Source organism: Mus musculus, chromosome 5 (assembly GCF_000001635.26).
Source record: "Mus musculus strain C57BL/6J chromosome 5, GRCm38.p6 C57BL/6J".
In the NCBI taxonomy this organism is placed as follows: domain Eukaryota; kingdom Metazoa; phylum Chordata; class Mammalia; order Rodentia; family Muridae; genus Mus; species Mus musculus.
The window spans coordinates 137278539-137294585 of record NC_000071.6 but is presented as its reverse complement, the minus strand read 5'-3'; the positions used below and the strand labels follow the sequence as shown (position 1 = coordinate 137294585).

The 16047-nt window shown below is 51.4% G+C and overlaps 1 protein-coding gene, 1 long non-coding RNA gene and 1 other non-coding gene across 10 annotated transcripts; 1 reads left to right on the top strand and 2 right to left on the bottom strand.

Moving 5' to 3' along the window:
- Nucleotides 1-119: 119 nt before the first annotated feature.
- On the bottom strand, nt 120-6339 carry Ache (acetylcholinesterase). 6 transcript variants are annotated; one of them, XM_006504547.4, is made up of 5 exons: nt 6219-6339; nt 3485-4574; nt 2623-3107; nt 1249-1418; nt 120-1132 (listed from the first exon to the last, which is right to left on the bottom strand). In XM_006504547.4, the coding sequence occupies exons 2-5, from the start codon at nt 4550-4552 to the stop codon at nt 1005-1007; spliced, it is 1851 nt and encodes a 616-aa protein (XP_006504610.1). In that variant the 5' UTR covers nt 4553-4574; nt 6219-6339; the 3' UTR covers nt 120-1004. The 6 variants fall into 6 exon arrangements, 5 of the variants coding, with proteins under 5 accessions (XP_006504610.1, NP_001276939.1, NP_033729.1 ...); NM_001290010.1 differs by having other exon boundaries at nt 120-469; nt 3485-4577; nt 6219-6332; NM_009599.4 differs by having other exon boundaries at nt 120-469; nt 6219-6332.
- Mir8116 (microRNA 8116) lies at nt 710-806 on the bottom strand. The gene has a single exon (NR_106196.1). It is a non-coding gene; the product is annotated as a microRNA 8116 (primary transcript).
- Gm42456 lies at nt 5942-12240 on the top strand. 3 transcript variants are annotated; one of them, XR_003955814.1, is made up of 4 exons: nt 5942-6021; nt 10862-10998; nt 11122-11302; nt 12098-12240. It is a non-coding gene; the product is annotated as a predicted gene 42456 (long non-coding RNA). The 3 variants fall into 3 exon arrangements; XR_003955815.1 differs by having other exon boundaries at nt 11122-11527; XR_003955813.1 differs by having other exon boundaries at nt 11122-12240.
- The last annotated feature ends 3807 nt before the right edge of the window (nt 12241-16047 follow it).

Genomic DNA, 16047 nt, shown 5'->3' with positions numbered 1-16047 from the left:
AGCGCTTGCTTCCGCCGGATGCTGCGGGCAGGGTGCCTCAGTGCTCACCAATCCCGAGGCTTCTGTTCCCAGCGTCTCTGACCTCATCCCCGCCCCAACTTCCCGCGTGTTGCACAGACTCTGGTGGCTGTAACAGTTTATTGGCGGCCCAGAGGGGCGAAGGCACCGCGGGGAGGGGAGCTTAGCCCAAGACATGCAGAAGATGGGGAGCCCCTAGTGGGAGGAAGTCGGGGAGGAGTGGACAGGGCCTGGGGGCTCGGTCGTATTATATCCCAGCCCTTAAATAAATAGTGTATATACAGCTAGGGGCTCGGGCAGGGCGGCAGGACCTGGGGTCCCCCAAGGGGTCACAGGTCTGAGCAGCGCTCCTGCTTGCTATAGTGGTCGAACTGGTTCTTCCAGTGCACCATGTAGGAGCTCCAGCGGTGGAACTCGGCCTTCCACTGGCGCTCCGCCTCGTCCAGAGTATCTGCGGCCAGGGCACCCCGCAAGAGTGGGAGAAACGGAACAGGTCGGGTAGTGGAGACCGGTCGTGAGTGCGCCGGCACACACGCATTGTCGGAGGCCGAGCGGGGTGGTGGAAAGAGAACAGTGGATGATCCGGAGAATGAAGGGAGAGGTGGAACAGGAAGGAGAGGAAGAGATAAAAATCACCGGAAGACGGAGGGGAGGGACAGGATCAGAGTGGGAGAAGGGTTCATGGGTTAGTGGGGAAAAGAGAGAAGATACAGAAATAGTTGGCGATTATAAGGCCCTTTGGCTGACGCCAACTAGCCCCGGATCCTTCTCCCCTCAACACCAGGCTCAAGCTCCAAAGGATAATTTTTTACATTAAAAAAAAAAAAATCCTGTTTTTTGAATTTTTGTTTAACAAAGATCCCTGAGTCTGTCCATTTTGTCTCGGCTTGAGAATGGAGTGGGGTTCTGTATCCCTGAGAGGGGCCCCTTCTCAGCTACACACTAGAGTAAGTGTGCTTTGAGACCAGAAGGGGAAAGGATTGCAGTTAGAGCCACGGAAGCCCGGAGTGGAGGAGGAAAAGGAAGAAGAGGAGGGACAGGGCTAAGTCCGGCCCGGGCCTCGGGGCCGCCTCCCCATGGGCGGGGCTTGGGCAGGTGCAAGGAGCCTCCGTGGCTGGGGAGGTGGAGAAGAGAGGGATTACACCCTGTGTTTTGCACCCCATCTCTCTCCCCTCCTTCCAACCCTTGCCGCCTTGTGCATTCCCTGCTCCCCCCACTCCATGCGCCTACCGGTGGCGCTGAGCAATTTGGGGAGAAAGCGATTCCAGAAGGCGCAGGTCTGGGCGCGCAGTCCCCGCCGCACCTCTAAGGGCTTCAGGTTCAGGCTCACATATTGCTGCGCGGCAGTGGTGTACGGTGGCCACTGTGGAGATTTGGAGTCTCGAGGGTCATTGGGGTCCCTGAGGAAGGAAAGGGAAATCTCAGCCTGCCCAGAGGAATAAGGAATGAAGACGTGGATCCTTTTCCTGACTCTGGACCCTCTTCAACTCTTAACACCCAACTCTCTTCTCCCTACTCCAGCCAGCCCCCCACCCCCGCCCTCGCCCCGTGTGAGTGTGTGTGTGTGTGTGTGTGTGTGTGTGTGTGTGTGTGAGAGAGAGAGAGAGAGAGAGAGAGAAATGAGTGCTGCCAATGCTTCTGCCTCAGTTTCCCAGAGTACGGATTTACAGACATGGATAGGTTCCCTTCTCATTTTAAGTACCTTCTACCATTCCACCACCTAGGGAAGTTTTCTTTCCACTGGACATCTCTGTCTCTTTCTCCATTTCCCTTTGTTTTCAAAGTCTTTCTAGCTGGGTGCGGTACTACAGGCTTTAATCCCAGCACCCGGGAAGCAGAGGCAGGCTAATTTTTCTGAGTTTGAAGCCAGCCTGATCAACATGGAGATTTCCAGACCAGCCAGTGCTACATAGCGAGACCCTATTTTAAAATAAAAATTCTAGGATTGTGCTTTTAGCTGTGTAGGTAGGTGCAGTCCTGTCTCTACAATTATTACTTTTACTTTGGGAAACGAAAATCAGATGCACCCAAGGGTTTGTGCATGCTAGGTAGGTAAGTACTAACTGAGCTACACCCCCAAACCTCTACTGCCTTTCTCTGTCGTCATCATCATCATCATCTGTGTGGGTTTGTGTGTGAGTGAGAGAGATTTGAAGGTCAGGGGTAGCTTTGTGGAGAGCCACTTCTCTGTGTTTCAGGGATTCAACTGAGATAGGCTTGCAGGGCAATCTCTTTTATCTGTTGAATACCAGTTACCTCGCTGTCTTTTAGAGTGCTGGGGTGGCCTCATATACATTTGCTTTTCAGCCGTCTACCATGGAGCTGTTCCCAGCCCTTATGGGGGCTCTCACTCTGTCGTGTCCCAGCTAGTCTGGAACTGTATACATTAGACTGTCTTCTCCCTCCTGTGCTGGGATTCAAGGTTCCCAGCTGGTTTTGTCTTTTAAGGACTCCCTGTTCTGCCTGCCTTGTTCTCCGGCATCACCTGAGACTTTCTCTTCACCCCTTAACTTTGTGAAGGTTTCTTCTTCTTTTTCACTGCCATCCATGGGTACCCCTCTCCCCTGGACCCCCAGACGCCATCCCCACTCCAATACCACTGACCCTGTGCGGGCAAAATTGGTCCAGTATTTCATAAGTCGCTGAGCAAAGATCCTCTCCTCCGTGGTGTAGTTCAGCGAGGGATCCAGGGGGAGCCCAAAGATGAACTCGATTTCATAGCCATGGGGCACCCCCATCCAGAGGGGCCAAGTCAGTGTGGAGGCACGGTGTTCAAAGATGTAGGCATAGACCCGGGCCCCTTGGGCAGCCAGTCGCCCAGCCAGCTGGGCCACAGGGCACACAACGTTGTGGTCGCCTACCACTGCACTCATGGCATCTCTCAGGTGAGTAGGGTCCTCAGGGTGCAGCCAGTCTGTGTAATGCAGGACCACAGCCTCGGCTGCCAGGTCACTTGCTTGGGGTACACCGATCCGCACCCCAGCCAGGAACTGGGCCCGGCTGATGAGAGATTCATTGTCTTTGCTGAAGCCTGGGACCCCGTAAACCAGAAAGTAGGAGCCCTCGTCCTTCACCACACCCACCAGCACCTGAGGATAGTTGGAGATGGGGGAAAGGATGGAGAGATGATAGAGAGGCACACAGAGACAGATGAGCAACCTAATAGCCAGAGAGACGAACCATTACAAAGCCAGAACTGTGTAGAACAGAGAGCGGGGTGGGGGTGGGGGTGGGGTGGAGAGACAAGGCGTGGAGGAAGAAAAAAATATACCCATAGTTTCTTTTTCGCCCGGCAACCACTTTGGGATCTGAACCACTCGGCAGGGAAGGACTGATTTTGGGACCCACAAACTTGGACCTCTAACAGTGGATCTGTAGTAAGCCCTCATGCCTGGGTCCCTGGGAAAGGGGGAAGGACGGATGAAACCCAGAAGAATCTGGTCTGCCCCTATCAGCCATTAGTCACCTGCAGGTCTTGAAAATCTCCAGTATTGATGAGAGCCTCCGGTGTGTCACTGAGGAAGTCCCCGTCTACCACAGGCACGAAGGAAAATCGGAAGATACTTTCTTGAGGCAGGACGTGCCACTCGTGGTCCACCAGGTCCTGAGCGGGCCTTGTCCTCAAGCAGGCTATCAGCTCGGTGTCATTGCCACCAGCGCCACCTGGGGGACAGCCCACAAGGCGGGCCAGCAGTGTGGCCCTGCGCCTGGCCTCTCCAGCACTCACAGTGGCCCAGGGCCCATTGGGTGTGCCACTCTGGAGGACAGCCCTGTGGAAGAGGCTCCTGCTGGGCAGGGACAGTATGTGCATGCCCACGGAGGCTGCACCCGCACTCTCCCCAAACAGAGTCACTGACATCGGGTCGCCCCCAAAGGCTGCAATATTTTCTTGCACCCATTGCAAGGCAAGCCGTTGATCCAGCAGACCTACATTGCCAGGGGCTTCTCTGCTTCCTGGTAGGGCCAAGAAGCCAAAGGTTCCCACTCGGTAGTTCATAGATACCAACACAGCTCCCTCAACCTGGGCCAGGAAACGGCCGTCATACACATCCAAGGAGGCCGCTCCGCTGTAGAAACCACCCCCATAGATCCAGATGAGGACAGGTGTGGGAGAAGCAGGTCTGGGGTATGGTGTCCACACATTAAGATACAGGCAGTCTTCACTCAACTCTCGGTTGGGGTTCCACATCTCAGTACCCTCAAACCCAGGGTACAGGGTGTCCACGTACTGGTAGCAGACATTTTGGAAGGTGGTAGCATCCAACACTCCTGACCAGGGCCGCTTGGGCTCTGGTGGCATAAATCTACGTGAGCCCACAGGTGGCTCTGCAAAGGGGATGCCCAGAAAAGCTGAGACTGGGCCTCCAGGGGCCTTCAGGCGGATGCCCCTCAGCTGGCCCCCTCGAACCCTCACCAGCAGCTGCGGGTCTTCCCGGCCCTCAGCCCTTGCCCCTCCTCCCAGGAGGGAGAGGAGGAGGAAGAGGAGTGGAAAAGCCAGGGAAGGTGTATGCAGGGGATACCAGGGAGGCCTCATGACTGCCAGGACAGGCTGGTGTCTGCTGGGAGAAAGAAAGGCAAAGGGTGAAGACAGCAGCTCAGTGGGAGATTAAGAAACAGTCTTGCCCAGGGCTTATCAAGGAGTTGCAGAGGAGGTGTGGCAGATTGGTAAGGGGAGGGGAGAAATGGAGTCAAGCTAGGAGACGCGACACAGGCAGACAAACACAAGATCAGACATACACACACCCATACCGCAACAAATGCAGCCAACTGAGATAAGCCTGGCTAATACATAGTCTCCCTTGCCCAGCAAGTTCCAAGGGCCTCCATACCTCTTTCCCCTGCAGCTTGAGCTAAGACCCCTAGTATACAGCACAGGGTTGGAAAGGCTTTGTATAGGCCCCAGGACAGGTGCAGGGGACCCTCATGGACGGACGGGTGTGGCCCCTTCGGGAGCTTGCAAGTTATAAGAAAGCACAGCCCAAGCCTCTCCTGGGTTAGCCAAAGCCTTCTGGGGAGTGGGTTGGGCATTCAAGGTATCGGGAGTCCCAGGTTCTGAAGGCATCTTGGAATCTTGTCCAGTCGACACCTTGCCCCACCCTGCTCCGCCTCTCTTCTTTCTGGTACGGCCGGTTGGTACCCGTTTGCTTTACATCAACCGCACCCCTCTCGCCTGACTCCAGCCAACTGTCTCACTCGCCCCTTGTGGGGCTCACCAGAACTCAAGCCCCTATTGCATCCCCATATTGCAATGCCCTCCACTGCCAACCGGGAGCAGTAGAGACCAAGAAGAGGCCAGAGCTCCCCGCCCGAGCCTTGGTGTGGGGGTATCTGGAGAATCGTGAGCATCGCAGAGGGGGTTGAAGGGCGAGCCAGGACGTCTGTGTTCCGGGAGCTCCGGAGATCCCCGTAGCAAAGGCAGGGGCGCTATTTTGGGGGCAACAGCTGCTGTAGTTCCGGCGTCTCCAGCCAAGAGATCAAAATTCCCCGGGTCGGAACTACCCCCTCCGGGTGTTCACCCATCACCCAGCCAGTTCTGGTCGCCTGGATCTGGGGATAGTGGCGTTGTTGGAGATTAACCAGGAAACCCGAGTGGGGCTAATTATAACTCGGGGCTTCCGCTGAGCCTCCTTTTAGAGGGAGGGTGGGAGGGTGAGAGGGAGGGAGGGAGGGAGGGAGGGAAAGAGAGAGACAGAGACACATAGAGAGAGACAGAGTCAGAGAGAGAGAGAGAGAGAGAGAGAGAGAGAGAGAGAGAGAGAGAGAGCGCAGGAGGGGTCCTGGAGCTGGCAAGGGGCTCAGCTGGGTAGGGACGTTGGGGTCGCGGCCCTCGGGATGGGGGGTGGTGCATTCGGGATGTCAGTAACCTGCGCAGTTTGGGCTCCGCCCCAAACAGGGGGCGTCTTCCAGTGTCCCCAGACTTTGAAGAGAGTGGGGAAGGGGCCTTCAGGGGGTCCCTGCAGGAAGGGAGCGCAGAGGCAGCGGCCGGCCCAGCGAGCATCATCAGTAAGTATGCAGCGGCTAGCGGGAGTTTCAGAGGAGTGCGAGGCAGTGGAGGGGCCCCTCTAGGCAGGCCCCACGGGGCAGGAGGTGCAGTAGGAGCTCTGTTGGGGGGCTTCGATCGTTCCAGGATCGCACGTTTCCCCCGGGATGCGGATTGGTCCCGACTCGGTGGAGGGTCCTGGGTGGGTTGGGAGACTCACCTGAGGCGGCCAAGCCGGGCCGGGTCGGGCCGCGCCGGGAGCTGGAGGCGGCCAATGTTCCCCGGCGCAGGCTGAGCCGACAGTGACAGCCGCCTCCGGCCCCCCGCACACACCCCTCCGGGCCGCACGGCGCCCCCGCCCGCCCACTGTCTCCGCCCCCGCCCCTCCCCGCTCCCCCGGGCTGCCACCTCCCCTCCTCCCTCCCTTCAAGCCCCGAGACCCCGGGGAGCGGGAGCCCAGACACACTCCAGTGGTAGATTCAGACAGACCGACAGACCCGCAGACCCGCAGCGGCGGGGCAGACACCCACGTGACAGACGGACCGCAGCCTGCGGAGACACCAGACACCGTTCACGCAGGCGACAGTCTCCTGCGGTGACAAGTCACAGACAGACCGGTCGCCTTTCACGGACGGAAGGACACACTGACAGCTCTAATCCAGAAAGATCAGAGGCCTAATATTTGGCATCTGTAACCAGGACAAAGCTTGGGGCAGGGTAATAAGAGAAGAGACACGAGAAAGCCTGACTGAGGACCCCCTTCAGCTGACACTGGTAGAAAAGATGACGTGGGACATCTCTGTGGAGACGAAAGAACACCTGTAGGAACAAATAACAGAAACACAGGCTCTCCCTTATAGGAAAAGACCCCTGTGGGCAAGAAGAGGTGACACGGGGACAGCTGAGAAGCCAGACCACATAGTGGCAAGCAGAAGGCTGTGGGGAGATGCTACAATGCACTCTGCTGCAGCTCTGGAAACTTCCGGAACCCCCGAGGGTGGGCTTGAGCTAATTCCCCTGACCGGTGACCTCCGGCTGTCATCACAAGGGTCCGGCTGGTCCATGACATCACCGGGCCAAGCTTTCATTGGTTGTTGTGGCTAGCAGGTGGGAGCGGCCTACACTTGGAGCCCCCAGCCTGTTTGGGAGTCCCTTAGACCACACGCCCAGCCTTCTAGGGAGTCTCCCACCTAGCTGCACCTTAGTGACTGTGGGAAGTGTGCAGTTTTGTGCCCACGCGAGATCACTACATGAAAGAGACAACTGGCTCACGGGGTGGGTGGGGGCATCTGGCTCTGGAGCCTGCGGGCCGCTGCTGCGTGGGCGACTGGCCTGCACGCGAGAGCGTGGGGACGTGCGTGCGCGCACGCGATATGGGGCGCTGCGTGGATCTATGGGGGGTAGGGGGACACGTGCACGCATGCTCGCTGTGGACGCCGGGAGCTTTCCCTCGAGCCCCAGACACTCATCACTCATCAGTCACTTCCTCCGAGCAAGGGGCAAAGGCGCGCTGTCTTGCAAAAGGCTGGTCCCCAGAAGATACCAGCGCAGAGTCCAACCTCTCCCAGATATGCGATTTTCATCTCTCCAAACTGCGACATCCCCCCCGCCCCCCCCCCCCGCCCTCCAACCCTCCTGTCCCTGGAGAACCTGGCCACTGCATGCCGGGAAACTCATCTGCAGTCCAGCTCACTCGCGACGGGTCCGTGCTGACTATCGCCAGGTGGCGCCAGAGGCTGTCATTCGGACCTTGAGGACTGGGGTGGGACCAACCCTTGATTGTCTCTTTCCTGGTGTCTCTGGAAAGAGGAACAGACAGGGTGTGTGTTACTGTTGCTGTGGGAGAGAAAGAGTCTGACGCCGCTTCTGAGCATGGTAACGCCAGATTATTAAAACCGTGAAGGGAAATGAGGGAATGAGTGAGGCCAGTCCTGCCCAGTCTTGAAGCTCAGCGCCTTTAGCCTATAAACAGGGTCCAGTTAGTGACAGTATCTTGTTCCTTATCCAGTTGTTCCAAAAACAGGTGATGCTGGGCAATTTATCTCTTGACCTTTGTAACTATGAGTTTGTCTCACTGAAAGAAAGATCCTGGGACAAGAATAAACTGTCGATGGGCCTCAGGTTTACCATAAATCCATAATAGCTTAGACAGCTTAGTAAGCAAAAGGGCAGGAAGAGGTTTGTAAGATGATCCAGTCAACCAAGACGTTTGTCGCCGAACATACTTAGGACCCACGTGGTGGAAGGAGAGAACCAACTCCCTGAAATGTGTCCTCTGACCTCGGGATGTACCCTACCCTCCATAAATAAGTGCAAGAAGTGGAGGAGGAGAAAGAGGAGGGCGAGGAAGAGGAGGGGGAAGAGGAGGGAGAGGGAGAGGGAGAGGAGGAAGAAGAAACAACTCTGAAGACAGCCATGTGAGATTACACTTGACATCAAGTATCAGTTGCTTTTAAGGAACCTGGTGCTACCTTTCACAGTATCCTGCTTTACCATCTTCAGAAAGTGACTTCCAACAACATACGGTGTAACAAGGCTCCTGGAGTGTCAGCCATCAGTCACATCTGCACCCTCCAAGACAGGATAAATGATGTTCTTGCTCTGTTTAAGGCCATTTCCTGGAAACTGACACACAACTCTTGAGTTTCCATCCTACTGGCCAAGGTGTATTTCTAAGGTGTTGTTTGCTATGAATGCGGTCCAAAAAGGTTGTCTGTGTTTTGATGTCTGGACTGATCTAAAATTTGACTGTATATATATATTTTTTAAAGATTTATTTATTATTATATCTAAGTACACTGTAGCTGGCTTCAGATGCACCAGAAGAGGGCGTCAGATCTCATTATGGGTGGTTGTGAGCCACCATGTGGTTGCTAGGATTTGAACTCAGGACCTCTGGAAGAGCAGTCAGTGCTCTTACCCGCTGAGCCATCTCTCCAGCCCAAATTTGACTGTATTTAAAACATTTTAATTGCATTTGATAGATTTATCTTTTGTGAATATGTGTAGAGGTCAGAAGACAATTTGTGGAAATCAACTCCCTCTATCACATGGGTCCACAGATCTCGGTAGCAAGCCCCTTTACCCACTAAGCCTTCTTGTCTTTCCCTTGGCTGTTTTAATGATAGGAACAAGGAAGACTGGATCCTAAAGAACATTACCAATTTGCTAAATGCTAAATGACACCTTCCTTTGTTTTTGTCATCGCAGCTCTTAAACACATCCAAATCTTCGGATTCCAAAGATGCCCTCATTTCTTTCACAAAACCCGCATCCCAAGTGCTCCCTTCCCCTAACTGGTGCTCTAGAATTTGCATGAGTTCTCATGCCATGCCTGAGTTGTCCACTGGAGGGCGCTGTTTGAGATATGGGATCCTGTTGAAGGAGAAACATTCATAATGTCTACTAGAGGGCACTGCTTGGGACTTTAAAGGCCATTAGAGAAGGCGCATCTAGAGTGGAAGTCTTTGAGGGCACTGTGAAGTGGGAGAGGTGTAGGACAAGGGGTCCTAAACAGGGAATTTCTGCTCTGGGTACTGGTTCCTGACCTAGGTTCTTCCAGTGCAGGACCAGAGGGCTCGGTTCTGGTCAGCTTAATCTTAGGTTTGTTCGACTGGGTCTCTGAAATAGCCATTGAGTGACTCCACTGAATCTAGGTTGTAGCTCTTCAAGAGTGGGGAACCCGAGGCTAGGCAAAGCACGTTCCTTTTTCTTTTTTTTCTTTTCTTTCTTTCTTTCTTTCTTTCTTTCTTTCTTTCTTTCTTTCTTTCTTTTTTAATATTTATTTATTTGTTATATGTAAGTACACTGTAGCTGTCTTCAGAAGAAGACAGCATCAGAAGAGGGCATCAGATTTTGTTACGGATGGTTGTGAGCCAACTCAGAACCTTTGGAAGAGCAGTCGGTGCTCTTAACCTCTGAGCCATTTCACCAGCCCCACATTCCTTTTCCTGCTCATTGTTTTCTATGTCCCTTACTTAAGATTGTCCTAAAATTCAAGGGTAGGGGCGTGGCTTAGTGGTAGAGCCCCTGCCTAGAATCCCCCAGGGAGGGGCTGGGGGCGTGGCTCAGTGGTAGAGCCTCTGCCTAGAATCCCCCAGTGGGGGGCTGGGGGCGTGGCTCAGTGGTAGAGCTCCTGCCTAGAATCCCCCAGGGAGGGGCTGGGGGCGTGGCTCAGTGGTAGAGCCCCTGCCTAGAATCCCCCAGGGAGGGGCTGGGGGCGTGGCTCAGTGGTAGAGCCCCTGCCTAGAATCCCCCAGGGAGGGACTGGGGGCGTGGCTCAGTGGTAGAGCCCCTGCCTAGAATCACCCAGGGAGGGGCTGGGGGCGTGGCTCAGTGGTAGAGGATGTTGGTTTAGGATGTGGAAAATCCTGGGCTTCTACCCCCGCCCAGCACAGGGGAAGTCAAGGAAGACAATGTCCCATTATTTCAGGAGCAGCCTTAGCCTTGGATTACACTTTTGAAACCTGGATGGCTGAGGGGTACTGCCTTTATAGAACGGTGGGAATATCACTTTGGAATATCTTTTTATCTTAAAATATTACATCTTGATATTTATTTAAAGTCTGTCTCTCTTTCTTTCTCTGTGTGTGTTCACAAGTGTACCATGTCACATGTGTGGTGGTCAGGGGATACGTTTTGGGAGTGGTTTCCCTCTTTCTACCATGTGGGTTCGGGGGGTATGGAACTTGGGTCATCAGGTCTGATGCACCTTTGAGCTATAACTTCAGTGACTGCGAATATTTGCCATTGTACCCAGGAGAGGTGAGAGAGTACCATTAGTGAGTTAACACAGACTCAGACGGCTCTCAGAGGCTGAGCAAATTCTTCCCCTGCTGTAGCTTCCGTTTGTCCATGGCCCAGGTCTTCTCTGAAGCTGTACTCTTCTCTGGCTCTGCTGACACCTTTCCTAGCAAGGAAGTGGTATAAAATGCTTGCTGATGGGCACCTGCCCCAGGACTTCCCACTCACCATTGTTGTTGAGCTCTTGGGGTTTCCAAGTAAGTTGGAGAGGGAGGGGGGTAGGCAAGTTTGGTTGGTGGAGAGTGGGGCTGTAAATACGTATTATTACGTACTTATTTATGCTTAAGGTTTCACCTCCTTTTACCTTCCTCTCTTACCAGGATACCTGTGGCTCTCAAGCCCTCCCTTCTGTCCCTGCCCCCTGCAGAGAATGATCTGGAAGGATTCTCTGTTTTGGAATCTTTGAGAGCTGTTCTACTTTCATTTCTGTTGCTCTGATGAAACAACCTACGAAAAAACCAGCTTAATAGAGAAGAGATTATTTTAGCTCTACCACTTGAGGTTACTATCTGTGACTATGGGGTTGTCATAGGAGGGCACAGCTAATCACATCACATCCATGGTCAGTCAAGAGCAGAGATACAGGGATGCATGTAGTTTACTTGGTTGCCCTGCTAGATTTCTCCACTCTTATGTAGCTTAGGGAATGGTGCCACCCATGGTGGGCAAAGTCTTTCCACATCAATTGCCTTAAGAAAATCCCACAGAGATGCTGGACAGCTAAATGTAAGTAATCCCTCCCTCACAGAGATTATTTTTCCAAGTGAGTCTAGGTTGTGTCAAGTTGATAGTTAAAGTTAGCCATCCTAAAAGTCACGGGGTCCTAGGAAACAAGGAAAGGTCCTCAGAAAACGCACTTATCCCCAGTTCTTCCCCCAGAGCTGGATATCTTGTACCTGCATCCCTCCCTAAGATGCCGAAGACACTCTTAGTCTACAGGTTCAACACCGTGAACCACCCCTTCCTACCAACGAGGCTCAAGAGAACCAGAGAAGTAGAGAGACATATAGGTAGCGTCAAAATGAGGAAAGAGGCTGTCATAGTTTTTACCAGCTTGACACATAACTGGGTGGGGAACTCAGTAGAGGAACTGCCACCATTAGATTGATCCATGGGCACATCTGTGGGGTATTTTCTTAATTGCCAACGGATGTAGGAGGGTCTAGCCCACTGTGGATGGTGCCATCTTTGCATAGATAGGCCTGAGCGGTGTAAGAAAAGCAATCTGTGGAAGCTAAGCCCGAATGCCAGAAAACAGTGTTCCTCCACGATCTGTGCTTCTGTTTCTGCCTCCAGGTTCCTTCATTGGTTTCCCTGGATGATGGGCTGTAACCTCTAACCAAGTAAGGCTTTCCTCACCACAGTTGCTTTTGGTCAGTGTTTTTATCACGTTTGCTGTTGTGTTTGGACATATGTGAGTGGGCGGCGTGTGGATGCCAGGGATCATTCTTTTTTTTTTTTTTTTTTTTTTTTTTAAGATTTATTTATTTATTTATTTATTTATTTATTTATTATATGTAAGTACACTGTAGCTGTCTTCAGACACTCCAGAAGAGGGAGTCAGATCTCTTTACGGATGGTTTTGAGCCACCATGTGGTTGCTGGGATTTGAACTCAGGACCTTTGGAAGATCAGTCAGTGCTCTTACCCGCTGAGCCATCTCACCAGCCCGCCAGGGATCATTCTTAATTGGTTTTCTACTTTATTCCTGAGGCAAGGTCACTCAATCAAACCCAGAGCTCACCAATGTGGCTCCTCTTATTTACCTCAGCAACACATCCAAGGTTTCTATGACCAGGGTCTGGATGTAGTAAGCAAAATAATTAGCAAGTGATGTCTAAAATAACTACCACATTCTGTCAAGAATGAACATCTTGAGATTACTCTGCCCTTTATCTAACTCTGTGCAAATTACGTTTTTTATGGGCTGTTTTGCCCTCAAAAACTCTGGATCACTGAGTTCGGACATCAGGAGTCTTTTCAGAAGCATAAGCCCTCTCCAGTCTGGTTACCGGTAAAAAAGATTTACCCCCTCCCCCCACATTTTAAAATTTGTTTTCTCCTCTCCTACATTACAGCCAGGCTGCAGTTTCCTTTCTCTCTATTCCTCCTAGTCCTCCCCCAAACTCCCCTTTCCCCTAAGATCAACTTCTCTGTTGCCCTTCAAAGGAAAAAAAAAAAAAAAAGCAGGCTCCCAACTTAAAAAAAAAAAAGATTTATTTATTTATTATCTGTAAGTATACTGTAACTGTCTTCAGACGTCCCAGAAAAGGATATCAGATCTTTATTACGGATGGTTGTGAGCCACCGTGTGGTTGCTGGGATTTGAACTCTTAGCCGCTGAGTCATCAATCCAGCCCGGTTCCCAACTTTTAATTGGCTTAATCAGCGTGATTGTCAATAATTATCTCCTATCCACCATTATGCTACCACACCCAACTTATGTGGCAGCTGGGATAGGACACAGGACACGGGGCTTTAGACGTGCTAACAAGTGCTCTACCGATGGAGCCGCCATATCACTAGTCCTCAGAAGTTTGTGCGTGTATTTATTATTTATTATTTATTTATTTATTTTCCGAGACAGGGATGCTTCAAGGGACAGTGGGCTAGGTGGTGACAAGAGTTCTACCTGCAATTATATTGTTTTTTTTTTTTAAATACATTGATTTTGTGTGTGTGTGTGTGTGTGTGTACACAAGAGTACCATAGTGTATGAGGGTATGAATAAGGCGGCTCTCTCCTCACCACGTGGGTTCCAGGGATCAAACTCCTCATGTTCTTAGACCTGGCATAATGTACCTGTATCACCCTTGGCCACCCATTACATTATTTATTTCCTTAGCCACGTCGATCGGCTTCTTCACGTGAGGACTGTTGTTAGGGAACTCTCTGTCCTCCTCCCCTCCCCTCCCCTCTCGTCCTCGCTTATGGTTAGCTTTTATTATCTGTCTAAGTATTTACCTTTGTACCGTTAAAGCATTTAATGCATTTATTAATTGACTGATCTCTGAGGCTCTCTGAGAAGGCGCTCTGTGAAATTCCAGCCTTGCTTAATCACCTGCCTAACTTCTCAAGCCACCCCAGCTATTATTTTTATGCTGTCAAGGTTTAGTTACAAAGCTTCACATTCACTTAGGTATTTAGCATGGGGAGGGAGGGGCACATGGGTGCCGAGGCTGCCTGTATGGAGGTCAGAGGACTTCCAGACGTTGGTTGTCGGGCTTGGTGACCAAACCTTCACCCACCGAGTGAACTATCTCCTTGTCTCTGTTGTCAAACTGTTTAATGTATACTTCACACACACACACACACACACACACACACACACACACACACACACACACGTATATTACCTCCCCCTGATCTCTCTGTGTGGCACTGGCTGGGAGGCAGAGGCAGGAGGATCTCTGTAAGTCTTAGGCCAGCCTGGTCTACAGAGTGAGTTTCAGGACAGCCAGCCAGGGCTATACAGAGAAACCCTGTCTGGGGGTGAGGAGAGAGAGAGAGAGAGAGAGAGCCTGGAATTACCTCTGACTCACATTCATAAGCAAAGCATATACATTAGGTCCTGTACATGGCTCAGATTTTTCCTCTTAATTTTAAAAGCCATGAGCTGGTAAGATGGTTTCCCAGGTAGGTGTGCTTGCCACCAGTCCTGATGGCCTGAGGTCAGTCCTTGGGATCCACACGATAGAAAGAGAAAACCCACTTCCCACCTGTGTGTTGTGGCAGGCATGCACAATATGCCCATCCCAGAATAGATGAAAATGTTAGAATTATAAAGAGAGAGAGAGAGAGAGAGAGAGAGAGAGAGAGAGAGAGAGAGAGAGAGAGAGACTGTGTCAGGCCAGGTATTGCGACACCTCCCTCTAATCCCAGCACTCAGGAGGCAGAGGCAGGAAGATTTCAGTGTGAGGCCAACCTGGGCTACCTTGTGAATTCAAGCCCAGACAGGCTTTGTAGTGAGACCCTGTCTTTAAAACAAGACAAGGGGCTCTCAAGTTCTGTGATTCTAGGATTTTGATAATTTTATTTAGGTTTTCCCATGTGTTTGGCATGTACTTTCCCCTATACTCTTATGACCCTTTTCATTTCTTCAGTATTGTTTAGTGATTTGAGTCTTCTCAACTCTTTTTATTTCTTAGTCTATCCACCTAAATATAATTTTGTCAAGTTTGTGGGTGTTCCAGAGAACCAGGTTTTAAACTTCATGTGGTGGATCACCATTACAATTTGGTCTCTGTTACTGTGGTAAAATGCTCTGGCTTGTACAGCTTTCATAGGTCACAGTTCTGTTGAAGGAAGTCCAGGGCAGGAACCCCAGGTAGGAACCTGGAGGCGAGACCCATAGAGGAATGCTGTATGCTAACTGCTTCTCCGCCTTGCTCGCAAGTTCATGCTCACTCAGGTAGATGTTTACATAGCCCAGGACCACCTACTTAGGGAATGACACTGCCCATAGTGGGCTGGGTCAATTAGCAACCAAACAACCCCCATAGAATACCCACAGGCCCCTCTGATCTAGGCAGCTCCTCAAGTGGGGTTTCCCTCTTCCTGGGTGACTCAAGTCTGAGTGAAATTGACAGTAAAAACTGAGCAGGATGCCTGCATCTATAACATCACAGCACACGGGAGGTAGAGGCAGGAGGATTAGGAGTTCGGGCTCATCCTCCACTATGAGTAGGGGATGAAGGCCAGTCTGGGCTCTATGGTACTTTGTGTGGAAGACAGCAAATGAGTAAAAACAAAAGACATTTTCATCTTTGTTTCCTTACTGATCTTCTTTCTCACTTCCTTTCTTTTTTTCCCACCTTATCTTTTTCTTCTTTCTTTCTTCTCTCTTTTTTTAAGGCAGAGTATCTCTCTTCCTCTCTCCCACTCTGAGACAGATTCCCTCTGACTCTCAGAGTCTCACTAGACCTACCAGGCTGCTGTGGAGCCCACTCTGCTGCCTTTGTTTTGTGGTAGGGTTTCCCTGTATAGCTCAGGGTGGCTTTAAACTTACGAACATACTGCCTTTATCCCCCACAAGTGCTTGAGTATAGACCCACTTGTGTGTCACCCTGGTGGCTTCGGCCCTGTGTGTTGGTTATGTTTTATGTCCCTATGTAAGCTATGGTATAGAGATATTTCTCTCTCTCATATAAGTGTGAGTGTGTGTGTGTGTGTGTGTTGCATATATTATCCTGTGTGTGTGTGTGTGTATATATATATACATATTATATGTATACATATACACATAT